General features: G+C 51.4%; 1 protein-coding gene, 1 long non-coding RNA gene and 1 pseudogene across 2 annotated transcripts; 2 read left to right on the top strand and 1 right to left on the bottom strand.

The window, feature by feature from the left end:
- The window catches only part of LOC119292409, an 88,559-nt pseudogene that overhangs the window by 14,145 nt on the left and 60,252 nt on the right, over nucleotides 1–14,162 (bottom strand).
- Nucleotides 388–2,935, top strand: LOC119294530. Its single transcript, XM_037572733.1, has 2 exons — nucleotides 388–1,997; nucleotides 2,515–2,935. Exons 1-2 carry the CDS (start codon nucleotides 668–670, stop codon nucleotides 2,604–2,606), a joined length of 1,422 nt encoding a protein of 473 aa, XP_037428630.1. The 5' UTR covers nucleotides 388–667; the 3' UTR covers nucleotides 2,607–2,935.
- Nucleotides 9,398–12,559, top strand: LOC119294531. Its single transcript, XR_005143445.1, has 4 exons — nucleotides 9,398–9,650; nucleotides 9,920–9,974; nucleotides 11,793–11,894; nucleotides 12,240–12,559. It is a non-coding gene; the product is annotated as an uncharacterized LOC119294531 (long non-coding RNA).

Raw genomic sequence — 14,162 nt, forward strand, 5'->3', positions numbered from 1 at the left:
ACAGATCAGGTAAATATCTAGGGGCATTGGCTGTGGTCTTTGACGGCTTGCTCGACCCGCCAAGCTTAGAGGCGCAAGCGTGAAGCGAGGCCCTTGCCCTTGCACGAGATTTGAATCTGCAGAAACTGGAGATTGCGTCGGATTGTCTAGAGGTGGTAACCAACATCAACAAAGAAGCCTCGCCAGTTTATGCGCCAATATTGCATGAAATCAATCTTTCCAAGAATTTTTTTACCTCTGTTATTTTTTGTTTCGAAAGTAGACAGAATAATTTCGAGGCCCACACGGTAGCAAAAGGAGCTGCGTCTCTGCCGGTGGGCCGCCATGTGTGGCTAGGGGTTTTACCAGACATTGCTTGTATCCCAGACTTGATGATCCTTGAATAAAATCCCTAGTTACCTTAAAAAAAAAAAGAATAAAACCCTAGCCCCGGCAATAACTACCCACCGCTCCCACTCGCTCCTCCCAGCAGCAGGCGGCGGCGGAGGCCTGCGTTCATTGATCCCCTTTGACCCCGACTCCCACTCCAATTCGATTTCATCTTCCCACCCAACACGGATCGATCGTGCCAATCCCACCCCATAAATCCATCCACACACCCGCCGAGACGAAGCAACGATTTGTGATCCATCCAGCATGAACAAGGCAATCGACTTGGGATCGATTGATGGCCGATTCTTGGAGCTACCCCGACGGCGGCGGCGAAGAGAAGGACATGCAGTGGCCACCGGCTCCTCCCGCCTACGGCTACCCCGACTATGAGCGGCCGCCCTTCGTCCTCATCGATCCATGCGCCTACTTCGCCGACCGCAAGAATGCCACCACCGCCGTCATCGATATGGAGGCCGGGGCCCCCAATCTCAGGGGCCGACTCCAGGTCACCTTCTGCGCCGTCGCCCCGCCGCTCGTCTCCTACTTCTGCGTCCACGCCACCCACATGGACCACACTGAGTTCGCCGTCGCGCCCTACATCCTGGCCACCGAGACCGACGGCGGCCTCGTCCTCCTATGCGTCCCCACCGTCAACCCCGACTATCCGACCGATCACTTGCGTCCCCGAAATTGCCAATACTTCGTCTACGACGCCCTCGCCCGCAAACTTCACCAACTCCCGCAACCCGGCTTCCAACACCGACTCAGCCAGCGCTCGCTCGCCATCATGCGCAAGCCCAACAAAAGCTCCAAAAACACCAGCAACCACGTCAGCCTACGCCCCCATGTACATGGAGAGGCCGAGGCCGAGGCCGACTTCGTCGTTGCCGCACAATCCTACATTTTCTGGGGTAAAGAATCTCCTCACATCTGCATCTATGACTCTGCTATCAAGACCTGGAGCAACAAGCCGGTGGTAATGGGTTCATCATATCCAGACCACCACCTCCCAAGCAAGACACTCGCCATCGGAGGAATCAATGGCACCGTGGCTTGGGTGGATCTCTGGCACAACATCATCTTCTGTGACGTTCTCGCCAAACGCCCCAAGCTTCGCTACCTGAAGCTGCCGTCCGAACCCCGCGACAGGGGTTTCAATCCAAGGTCCGTTCGCGACATTGCCGTCTTTGGCAACACCATCAAGTATGTTGCGATGCTGCTTCGGCCCGACGACACAAGCTCCTCTAAGGTCCCCTCCTGTCGTTGGATGGCCACAGCATGGAGCATCGACAAGAGCCGTCACGCCTCGGCCAAGGATTGGCGCATGGTTTGCAAGCTCGATTCCACCCGTATAATGGTTGATGCAGCTGGTACCGCGGCTTCCTTCCCAACCTTGTCGTCTCTTTGCGGTAGCCTGCCCACACTCAGCCTGCAGAATGATGCCATTGTTTATTTCCTCGCCAAGATTGACTTCAGCCCAAGGCAACGCACAGCTTGGGTGCTTGCTGTTGACATGAAGAACGAGACTGTTGAGCAAGTGGTGGAGTTCCCTGCTGAGAGGACTTATTGTGTAGCCGAGGGCTACGATGCAAGTAGGATCTCCGCATATCTCCAACCCGCTCCAGGTAACTGATACTTCCAACAATACTCCATGCTAAACTACCAGATCAATGCATCTTCTTCTTGGTGAGTGGGGACGGCATCGTCGTATCACACACGTAGATAGTGTGTGTTTTAGGGTGGATAATACGGATTCAACAGAAATAAGATGATATGCTAGGTCATGATACAATACATCTCAAGACAGGTTTGGTGGACACTTGGCACCTCTTGTTTGGGAGGAACTTATTGAGATTTTGAACACATTATATAGATATATAGCAATGAGATGGGAGCTGATATAAGTCCAGTGATTTGGGGATGCTAACGGTGAAACCCTAACCAGAACAACCACACTTCTCCTGCGACATGTAATTTATTTATAGGGCGTGAGCGTTGCATGCTTATCAAGTTTGGTATTTTTTTTTCAGTAGCCTTTTTGCATGGAAATGTAGAATAATGGTTGTATTTGCGCCAGTTGTTTGTCGATCAGTTTTTCTTTCCCAAACTATTGCTGAAGAAATGTGGAATTTGATATGCCAGGTAGGAAGCAAATACATAAACGACCAGGGGTGTCGTTGCTGAAATCACCTAGCAAGAAGCATACTGGAGATGTTGACGCCATGGTGGAGTGATGTTGATTGGAAGCTGAGACTATATATGGTAATTCATATGGCATGATGTTGCATGGAAGCTTGTATGATCTGAAAATAGTCTAGGGTATGTATGCCCCTTGTTTTGCCTGTCTTCTAACCCTGTTCGAGGTCACTTCTGTGCCATGGCCCGCGCTCGTCTCGTACTTCTGCATCCCGAACTACTACTAGCAGGGTAGAGGCGCAGTAGTGTGCTCCAGTGCCCTTGTTGGTTTAGCTTATCCCGTTGTTGTTGCTGTTTTTTTTGTCTGGAAAGTCAAGTAAAAGCAGTGTAATAGACAGTGGCAGATGAATGGAGAAGTATAATTGGAAGTGTGTTGGCTTCTTTTGTTTGGAAGCTGACTCTGTTTACTGTAATTCACTAATTCATATGGCATAATGTTGCACCGAAGTTGTATTGTAGACAGATAATTTGCAATACAATATATTGATTGGGGTGCTGGTGCACGCATATATAATACAAGGGAAGACCTCTACCTCAACTATACAAGACTAGGAGGTGGGCCACAACTCCAATACACGTGCAATACAAAATATATACTCAACACCCCCCACAGTCGAAGCGTCGCTGGAGATACAGAGACTGGACCGAAACTCCTCGAAGACGGGAGTAGGCAATCCCTTAGTCATCACATCAGCAAACTGTTGCGTCGTCGGCACGTGGAGAACCCGAACACGGCCAAGGGCAACCTCCTCGCGCATGAATTGAATATCAAGCTCAATATGCTTCGTTCGTCGATGGTGCACTGGGTTGGCGGAGAGGTAGACCGCGCTGACGTTGTCGCAGTAGACAAGAGTGGCCTTGTGAACATCACAAAGCAACTCCTGGAGCAACTGACGTATCCAAGAGCACTCGGCCACGACATTAGCCATGGCGCGATACTCTGCCTCAGCGCTGGAGCGGGAGACCGTGGGCTGCCGCTTCGATGACCAAGAGATCAACGAGGGCCCAAGGTAAACGCAATAGCCTGACATAGAGCGTCGTGTGTCGGGGCAGCCAGCCCAGTCAGCATCCGAGTATGCCACGAGGTCGGTGGAGGCGGAGGCCGTCAGGGTGAGTCCCAAGGACATGGTGCCGCGTATGTAACGGAGAATACGCTTCACCAAAGTCCAGTGAGAGTCACGCGGTGCGTGCATATGGAGGCACACCTGCTGAACAGCGTACTGCAGGTTGGGGCGAGTCAGCGTGAAGTACTGTAAAGCACGGACTATAGAGCGATAAAACGCTCCATCGAACACGAGAGACCCCTCCAGAGCGGAGACCTTCGCCTTCGTGTCGACGGGGGTGGGCGCCGGCTTGCAATTAAGCATACCGGCACGCTCAAGGAGCTCGTGGGTGTACTTCTGCTGATGCAGAAAGAAACTGTCAGCCCGGCGGATCACCTCGATGCCGAGAAAGTAGTGCAGGGGCCCCAAGTCCTTGAGGGCGAACTCATCACAAAGATGAGCAGTCAGCCGCTCCAGGAGATCGGGGGAGGACGCCGTGAGGATGATGTCGTCAACGTAGAGCAGAAGATATGCAGTGTCTGCTCCCTGATGATACACAAAGAGTGAGGCATCGGAGCGAGTGGACCGAAAGCCCAGAGACTGCGGGAAGGTTGCGATACGTTGGTACCAAGCCCTAGGCGCCTGCTTCAACCTGTAGAGAGAGCGGGAGAGCAAGCACACGAAGTCGAGGTGCTCGGTGTCGACGAAACCAATAGGCTGCTCACAGAACACCTGCTCGGCGAGATGACCGTGCAAGAAGACGTTGGAAACGTCCAACTGATGCACATGTCAGGAGCACGAGATGGCCAGCTGAAGGACGGCGCGGATCGTGCCCGGTTTCACAACCGGGGCGAAGGTGTCGGTGAAGTCCACGCCCGCGCGTTGCCGAAAGCCACGAACCACCCATCGAGCCTTGTAGCGCTCGAGAGAATCGTCCGGGCGAGTCTTGTGGCGAAACACCCACTTGCCAAAGATGATGTTGGCACAAGGGGGTCGCGGAACAAGCTGCCACGTGCGGTTGCGCTGTAGGGCGTCAGACTCCTCCTGCATCGCAGCCAGCCAATGGGGATCCCGAAGGGCGGCACGAGCGGAGGTGGGGATGGGTGATGGCGTTGATGTCGAGGCAGCGCACGCATACTCGTTGGAGGAGTAGCGCGTGCTCGGCCGATGCACTCCTGCACGGGCACGGGTGACCGGGCCGGCGAGGGCGGCAGGTGCCGCGGCAGCGGGGGCCACAGCGGCGTCGGGGGCCACGGCCACAACAGGGGCGCCTGCGGCGGCGGGGGCCGCGGCCACAACAGGGGCGCCCGCGGCGTCAGGGGCGGGGGCCGCGGCGTCAGGAGCCGCGACGGTGCCAGCCGAGCCAGCCGCGGAGGAGGCAACGGGCGAGGTCGAGGTCGAGCCCGTCGCAGGGGTGGCGGGTGGGGTGCCCGCGGGCTCGACCTCGGGTGAGGGAGCCGGGGACCCGGGGGCCTGGTAGGACTCAACCTCGAGTGAGGGAGTCGAGAACCCGGGAGGGGCGGCAGAAGGCGTCGGGCTGGGGGGGCCGCCGAGGGGTGCCGCCCCGCATCGCGCCAGGTAGGGGGCGCGGGGTCCGGAGCCGAAGGAGCCGCGGCCTGAGGAACCTAAAAAAAGGGAACACCGTCTCGACGAAGTACACATGCCTCGAGGTGTACACACGATGAGTGACAGGATCATAGCACCGGTAACCTTTGGTGTTGGGAGGGTCGCCAAGGAAGATGCATGGGACGGAGCGGGGTGCAAGCTTGTGTGGCGTGGTGGATGCGGTGCTGGGATAACAGAGACACCCAAATATGCGAAGACCATCATAGGACGGTGGTGTACCGAAAAGAAGGTGGTGAGGGGCGTAGTTCCACCGGGGACGACATAGACGAATGTTGACTAAGAGAGAGGCGGTGGCGAGGGCATCGGGCCAGAACCGAGCGGGCACGTTAGCGTGAAAGAGCAACGTGCGAACGCAGTCATTAAGAGTGCGGAGAATGCGCTCGGCGCGGCCGTTCTGCTATGAAGTGTAGGGGCAAGCTAGACGGAAGGTGGTGCCGTGAGAGGCGAGAAGTGAGCGAAGAGCGACGTTATCAAACTCTTTTCCGTTATCAGTTTGGAGTGCAAGTATGGGGCGACCAAACTGAGTGGTGACATAGGAATAAAAGATGGTGAGTGTGGCTAAAGCATTGGATTTACGACGAAGAGGAAAAGTCCACACATAATGAGAGTAATCATCTAAAATCACCAAATAGTATAGATAGCCCGTGTTACTCGCAATGGGAGACGTCCAAACATCACTATGAATCAACTGAAACGGAAAAGTGGAAACTGAAGTAGACGCACTAAAGGAAAGACGCACGTGCTTGCCCAAACGACAAGCCTCACAAGTATGCTCGTCGAGCTTATTACATGAGAAAGAAAAACTTCTAAGAATCTGACGCAAAACAGCGGGGTTGGGGTGGCCCAAGCGAGCATGCCAAAGGTCGACACCGGCGGAGAGAGCGACGGGTGTGGAAGTGGAGGCGCCGGCGTGCACGGGATAAAGCTCGTCAGGGCTATCACATTGGTGAAGCACCATCCGGGTACGGGCGTCCTTCACAGAAAAACCAACACCGTCAAATTCAACAATAAGGGGATTCTCACGAGTAAGACGACGAACAGAGACTAAGCTAGTGACTAAGTCAGGTGAAACAAGAACGTTAGACATAGTGATAGGTGTGGAACTAGAAGGAAAACTAGTGCTACAGACATGGGTGATGGGTAAAGAGGAACCGTTGCCTACGGTGATGCGAGTGGGAGTGTGAACGGGAGTGGAGGAGGAAAGGTTACCGAGATGAGCTGTCATGTGCGCAGTAGCACCCGAGTCCATGTACCAGTCGCCTCCACCGCCATAGTTGCTCGGCGACGGCGCCGAGTGTAGGGCGGCCAGGAGGGCTGGGTCCCACGGTGCAGGTGCCGGCGGCGGCAGCTGGCCTCCATAGGGCGGTGCCTGGGCGGGCGCGCCGTAGCCACCGAGGGGTGGCGGCGCGAGTGGGGCACCGTAGGGCTGGTAGGGGGCGCCGACGAACGCCTGGTAGCCCGCTGGACGGGGGCCAAGGAGACCCGGTGCAAGAGCCCGCGGGACGGGCATGTGATAGGCGTGGACGACGCCCGTCCACGGGTTCTGCCCGGCAGCCCACAGTGGAGGCGGCTGCTGGAAGTGGGGCGCCCTCCTGCGCCCCGCGCCTGCTGCTGCTGCGGCTGCTGCTGGCGGCGGCCCCCGCCACCCCGCCGGTTGCGTCGGCCCCCGCCACCTTGCGACTGCTGGGGAGGCGCTAGGGGCGCGGGCGGCAGCGGGTAGTAGCTGGCGGGTGCCGGCGGCGCGGACTGGCGGGGGGCGGTTGGAGGAGCAGGGCCGCCGCGGGTGGTACCTGCGGCGAGAGCAGTGTGCTGGACCCGCTGCTTCAGCTTTGTCATCCGGCGCTCCTCAAGCTTGAGGTACGCGACGACGCGCTGGAAAGTGGGTTGCGGCAGCAAGGTGAGGTTGGACGCCGCGTTGCCGAAGTCCTCATTAAGCCTGGCGGTGAGGGTGCTCAGCATGAGGTCGTCAGAGACCTTAGCGCCGATGTCGCGAAGCTCGTCGGCGAGCATCTTGAGCCTCATGCAGTACTCGTCGATGGTGGAGTTGTCCTGGTGACAGCCGAAGAACTCCTGCTGCAAAAAAAAAGGCGCTGGAGTTTGTTGTCGGTGAAGAGCGCGTTGATCTTGACCCACACGGTGCAGGCATCGTCGTCCTCGGCGACGACCGTGTGGAAGATGTCCTTCAAGACCGTCTGATAGAACCAACGGATGATCGTGACCTCGATGGCGGACCACTTCGGGTCGCCGCGCATGTACGCGCTGTCCACGGAACCGTCGATATGCTCGGTGAGATAGTACTCGCGGAAGACAAGGTAGAAGTAGGTTACGACATGCTGGAGCTGTCGAGACGGATGGGAACCCGGGCCTCCATATTAAGGTCACCGATGGTGACGATAAAGGGTTCGGGACCAGCAAACGGGTTGGACGAGTGGGTAGTGGAGGAGCCGGGTGAGGAGGGCCACGACATGACGGTGACGTGCAGATGGGAAGACGCAGCGGCTGGCTAGGCGCGCGTGGGACAGAAGGAGGCGGCGGCGGCGCGAAGACTACAGCGGCACAGCACGAGATACGCAAAACACCAGCCAAGCTAGCTAAGCAGCTGGATGGATTCTTAGTCTAGCTAATAGCTAAGTTGTGCACGCATTGGACAAGGCGACGGAACACACACGCGAGACGGACGCAGCTGCAGCGACACGGGACGTAGGGGCTCAGCGGCGTGGGACGCACGGGCGGAAGCGGTGGTGGGGTGCGGCGGCGGCGGCAGCGGCGCGTGGAGGCACGGCGGCGGCGGCGACGGCTACCCAGACAGAAAAAGATGATATACCATGTAGACAGATAATTTGCAATACGATATATTGATTGGGGTGCTAGTGCACGCATATATAATACAAGGAAAGGCTTCTACCTCAACTATACAAAACTAGGAGGTGGGCCACAACTCCAATACACGTGCAATACAAAATATATACTCAACATGTATGACCTGAAAATAGTGCCAGGTATTGTTAGAATAAATCCGAGGCATACCGTCGATCATTCGAGGACCAAGCAATCACACAAACACGACACCGAGATTTGTTAACGAGGTTCACCAATATGGCTACATCCCCGGGGCTTGACTATGGACGCTCCTTCCCATGGCACTGCTACAATACCGCACCCGGTCGCCCTGGACACCGGCACATGCCGCCGGCTTCCCCTGCGTTCCGGTGCTATTATGTTGGCATAGGTTACATCGTGTGTCTACCCCCGCTATATATGAGAGGCCTAGGATACAAGTGTCCTACTTGGACACGACTACATATCCTATGTAAACACAATACAACTACAAGTCCAACTGTAACCTACCTTGTACATTATATTTGACACAACTCTAACAAACTCCACCTTGGCGAATATTTTCCACCACCTTGAGTTCGTCCATGCGTCAAACTTCCATGTACATTGGACTTGAGTTTATCCCATGAACAACGCTGCTACTCCAAAGACTCCATATGACTCCACCTGCAACTTGTAGTCCCTTCTTTTCTTTATCAGAGTCAACACTCGAGCAAAATTAAGTTCCTTGTTACTCTAGTTTGTGCTCCCAACTTCCAGAGTATCAGTCCAATGACATCACACACTGATCAATGACCTGCGTGAAAGTGAACAACTCACATATTGGATGTCACACATAAGAGTTACCTGAGCTCAACATCACCGCTCCTTTCTTGACCGCCTATCTGAAACTTGAAAGAATTTCACCGTTGCTTGTAGTCATCCCGAGTCAAATTCGCAGTTGTCCTACCACATGTATGACCACCAGAGCCCTGGCCCGTCTTCATGTCCCGTGCACTACAACAAAACAACCGCGTAAGGTCGCTTTTTTTGGGACGCTATTTATATTCGTCTCTATGGCCAGGACACTAACATACTAAAGACGCTTCCTGAGACGTTTACATAAGCATCCCAATATTATTTTAAAATGATGAATTTATATAATAAATTTATATTCTTAATTAACTTAGAGGCGATTTGTGAGACGATTTGTTAAGCCCGTGAGATATTTGGCGCTCGCAAATTCATTATTTTACCGCTTAAAGACTTCCCGCGGCTTTTCGAATTTTATTTTTCTAGTAAGATACTCCGTGTAATCCTCCCACACCCCCGTCTTTCCAGTTTCCACCTCCCACAGAAATCCCAATCTGCGACGCCACCAAAGCCTATCCCCCGCGGCAGTTCTCGGCCCGGCTCTGCCCTCCGGCGCCAACTCCACCCTCGGCCGGCGACTTCCCATTCTCCTATGTCGGCATCCTCGCCGGTCGGAGCCCCGCCTGCCGTCGGCGTACTCCCCGTGTCCCGTTGACACACATCGCCCCTCCCAACTCTCATCACCACACCGTCCCGCAAGATGGGATCCGCCATGTCAAGAAGGTGCTCCCTCGAATCCCATCTCTTCTACAGTTTTTGAATTAAATCAATCAACGCAGCTTCTTAGTTGACACATCCCACGCCTCTATCTCGATTGGTTGGTTCTCAACTGAATTTCAAAATTTGGACCGACCACTATCAATCAAAGAACTTATCCTGATGCATCAGATCTCATGAAGTAAATCTCGATGGTGGTGTGGCCTGCAGCTTGACAAATTTTTGTATTTTGCATCTCACTCTGCAACTTACTAATTTCGTTTGTTCCTTTTTAGGGGGAGAAGGAGCGAATACATTAATCAGGTGCAGGTTGGAATGACTGGCCATTAGGTAGACTACATTTACTCTCTGTGGGAGAGTTCCAGTTTAATTTGCAATTCCAACATGGTTCGTACGTGCATTGTTTGATGATGTATAGTTTTAGCTTCCAGAAACTAGCATCACTTTTGCCTAGTACTTACGAAGCAAAATGACATATCTATGTGGGTTTTTACTTTATTGGTTCTGGCTTCACATGACTTCGTGAGACTGACAAGGCATATTTTTTGGTCCAGCACTAATGGCTAGTGCGATTATTTTCATGGATTTTTACTTACTTTAGCTCGGTAGATGCTCAGTATTTCTCTTACTTGTACCATTTTGGGAAGTGTTCATGCATCTTAATTAGGCATGAGTAAGATCAGAACAAGCGAAGTTATGTACATTTTGAAAAAGATCCAAACTAGATATAGTTTTCTGCTCAGTTTGATCCAGTACACCTGGTCAGGCAAATTGTGGTTCGCCAACCTATCTGATATAGCCTTGAAACATTCTGATTTTACACAAGTCAGCTAGGGCATAGGGAAATGCATGTTAGTATCTGACAATGGAGGATGCGACTCACTGTTGAATCAACAAATTGACCAGATCGACGCTCTGTTACACACAGCTGCCCTATACCTAGAAACAAAAAAAAGTTGTATCTCTCTCCCCAGATACGGCGCATCCATGGCTCCTGACGGGGATAACTTCCGACATCGATACTTCCCGAACATCTGGGTGATGCCACTCGCTACCAACCAAATTCCCCCCCTGCCCCCATCGGAAGATGCAGCTGATATCACTACCTTGCAGCCAGTGGCGATTCTACTAGGGGGGCTTCAATAGGCTGAAGCCTACCCTCCAAAGATCCTATTTCAACTAAATATACTACTTGCCAATTATACCGACGTGTTTTATACATCCAATAATTGCAATACATTGCTAGTTAGACCTAGGAACTTGCTTTGAGCCTACCCTTCATTTCCGTGCTAGATTCGCCACTGCTTGCAGCCATAGATTGATTCCTTCCTTCGCTGGCAGGCTAGATGTTCAAGGAGGTAGCGTAGGTGCAGCCGTGTGTCCATCCTCTCCAGTGGAAGGCACCTGGTACAATGGTACCCCATGATCCTCCTTCCAATTGATTTTTTATTGTCAATTTGTGTTTGGCCCCAAACATTTTTTTTCCTTCTTTAATAAGTACAACTCCTATGAGTGATTGATCAGAGCTCTAATTTCGGGTGTTGATTGAGTTCACCTTGTTATGTATAGAATGAATGATGGGATTCATGTTTTTGTACATATCACGGAGGATCTAGTATGATAATATTAATACTTCTACATAGTATTACCTCACCTTTCATACCATTGTCCACTTGTGTTGTGCTACTATCCAATGGGGACACGTTTATTTTGTTGCCATGTCACGTAAGAGTATAATATACTTCTGATATCTCCGAGAGTGTATATAAAGACTATAGATTTTGTAGTATGTTAAGGTGATCAAAGTTTCTCTGTATTACCTTTATACATGACAACAGATTATAATGCTGTCAAATTTATGTGACTATAACCAAACAACATTGTAATTTCTTTCTGACAGCAGTTTAGCTAGTCATTTTATACAGATTGTAATAATATCAAACTGATGTGGGCTTTAACCAAACCACATACAGTATTTTTTTTCTGTCCGCACATTAACTGGTCATTTTTATACAGATTATAATATTGTCAAATCGACATGAGCTATAACCAAACATCTCTGTGATTTTTTTCTGTCAGAAAACAGCTAGTAAGTTTTTTATTGCATTGACACTATCGTAAGAGACAATGTTTTCTTACTGTTTGCAGATATTTAAGGATATAACATTATGGAAATTTTCAGCAGATGATCTTTTGCAAGTGAAAAGAATACATCTTTATAAGGAGCAATCAATGTGGGGCCATTACAAGGTGTGTGATTTATCCATGTTCCAACCTTTTCTGCTGACAAAGATGGTTCAGAATAATGTAGTCGTCATCTGTTTGACAGATAAGCTGCATTATCTCTAGATCAGCTGGCTCAAACTTCTTTGTTGTGTCATCTCCACTAGTGTAGAGTTTCTATTGGATGGAAGATTACTAGTGTCGACAAGCATAACCAGTCAATCCTAAGAAGTCTTAGTTCTATAGAGAAGAAACACACAAATGATAACTATTCTTTGTGAAATCAATGTATATTTCTTATTTAAAGTTATCTAGCTCTGCTTCTCTATATTTCCCTTCACCTTTTCTGATGCTAATGTGCTCTTGTTGCAGGATTTAGAGGACAAAACTAATTATATGGACAGATTATAACAGGTTTTATATTGGAAATAATCTTGAAAAATGTGCAAGCGAAATCTTCACATTTATCCAGAAGCCATATCCATAAAAGCTGCGAAAGCCGTCAAGTTGATGTACCAAACTAGCTATAGAATTTTTAGATAGATTTCCACTGAGAATTTCCATTTTTTTCTCAAATTGGTTTCAACTTTCAGATAGTTAGAATTAGAATTAGAAGTTTATTTTCTAGTGACATACACATTATTGTATGAACGTACAGTTCACTTGTAAACTATCAATACCCTTTGTAATAAAAATAGTTGTAATGGCTTGCACATTGCTACTTGTTTTGCGGTTGTGATTATGAGAAACTTTTTCAGTTAATTATGAGAATAAGATGATTGCAATGCAACAATGATGTTGAATAATGCCTACACAACTACATTATTTGATGATCTGCATGTGCGACAGGGCATGATAAAACAATCCAATTCAAAATAATGAAATACAACAAATGTACAACATCATACGGGCATGTCTAGTAGAACGTATATATTTGTTTAGACACATTTTTGAGCATGCCTATATAGCGTCTCAAGTCATGTAGACACGCTTTTGAGCGTCTTATATAACGTCTCATGTCACGTAGACACGCTCTTGAGCGTCCTTATATAGCGTTTCATGTCATGTAGACACGCCTATCAAGCTTGTCTAAATGTTTGAGACGGTCCGTGTGGAGACGTTCGAAGGACGCTTTACTAAAACGACTCTACAATTGGCTAGAGATGAAATACCACGTCACTAGCTATGTAATTTGACATCTCTACTGGCAGGTTTTGTTGTAGTGGTGCATACCACACGCCTCGCCGCTATTACCGCGTCGAGCCTACGCTGTCCCGGCCGAGTCTCAAGGGTCGCAAAACCACACCACTCAATCCCCAATGCAGAGTACCACCGATCATCACCGATTGATGACGAGTTTCACGCTTCCATCAGGCCACTGGGCTCCAGTCTGAAATACATGTCACTCGCTTTTTTCCCGTTTGCTGAATAGGCTTCGATTCCCTGGATCCTTACACCGTAGCCCCTCAATCCAGCTCCACCTTCAACATGACTCCATGGTAGATGATCAGTCCACTCTCGCGCCCCGTCGACTTCAAGCTCTCATGTGCACCGTCTTGAATCAACCCCGCGCCATAGTCTTGTTGAAGCCACACAAGCCCTCGGGGCCTGCGCCACGTGTTTCCACGCCCAGAAGTCGGTCACCATCAGCATTACACTCCTATGTCGTCGTCGCTGATTCCACCACCGTCTTCTGTACCAACCGACTTGCGTCGATCCGTCAGACTCTCTAGTCCAACCCAGCCGAACTTGTCCGACTGCAATGACACGCTCAAGGCTCTCAAATCGTCTTTCACGAATTTCCATCCATCACATGATAATTCTATCTCAGCTGACATGACTTCCCACAACGCCTTCAAGCATCCCTGTTGTGTCAACAAATCTTTCACTCTTGTCTGCCATAACCCAAGGTTTTCAGTTCCGCAAACTTCTCCACCTAAGGGCATCTCCAGCTGTTTGGCCCCCCAGGAGGCATTTTTTTCGCCGCCTGGGGGGCTGCCGGCGAAGATTTTGGCCCGGGGATGAAAATCTTCCCAGCCTTGTCCACCCCCAAGCCGCCCCGTCCTTCCAGCAGCGCGTCCTCGCCGCCTTCGCTGGCCGCTACTGCCCCCGCCCGCTATGGCCACCACTGCTCACGCCCACGCCCGCTCGCGCCTGTGGCCGCGCCCGTTCGCGCTCGTGCCTGGCCGCTCGCGCCCGTGGCCGCGCCCGCTCGCGCTCGTGCCTGGCCGCGCGCGCCCTCCCTGACCGCCCAAAGGAGCCGGGGACTACGGCTTCCACCCGCTGCTCCCACAC

This window comes from Triticum dicoccoides, chromosome 4B (genome assembly GCF_002162155.2).
Source record: "Triticum dicoccoides isolate Atlit2015 ecotype Zavitan chromosome 4B, WEW_v2.0, whole genome shotgun sequence".
NCBI classification, from domain to species: domain Eukaryota; kingdom Viridiplantae; phylum Streptophyta; class Magnoliopsida; order Poales; family Poaceae; genus Triticum; species Triticum dicoccoides.

Bases quoted from the DNA above. Each gene is read 5' to 3' on its own strand.
- LOC119294530 (XM_037572733.1), top strand. From the start codon at position 668: ATGGCCGATTCTTGGAGCTACCCCGACGGCGGCGGCGAAGAGAAGGAC. The intron at 1,998-2,514 runs GTAACTGATACT...TTGATATGCCAG, and splicing joins ATATCTCCAACCCGCTCCAG to GTAGGAAGCAAATACATAAA.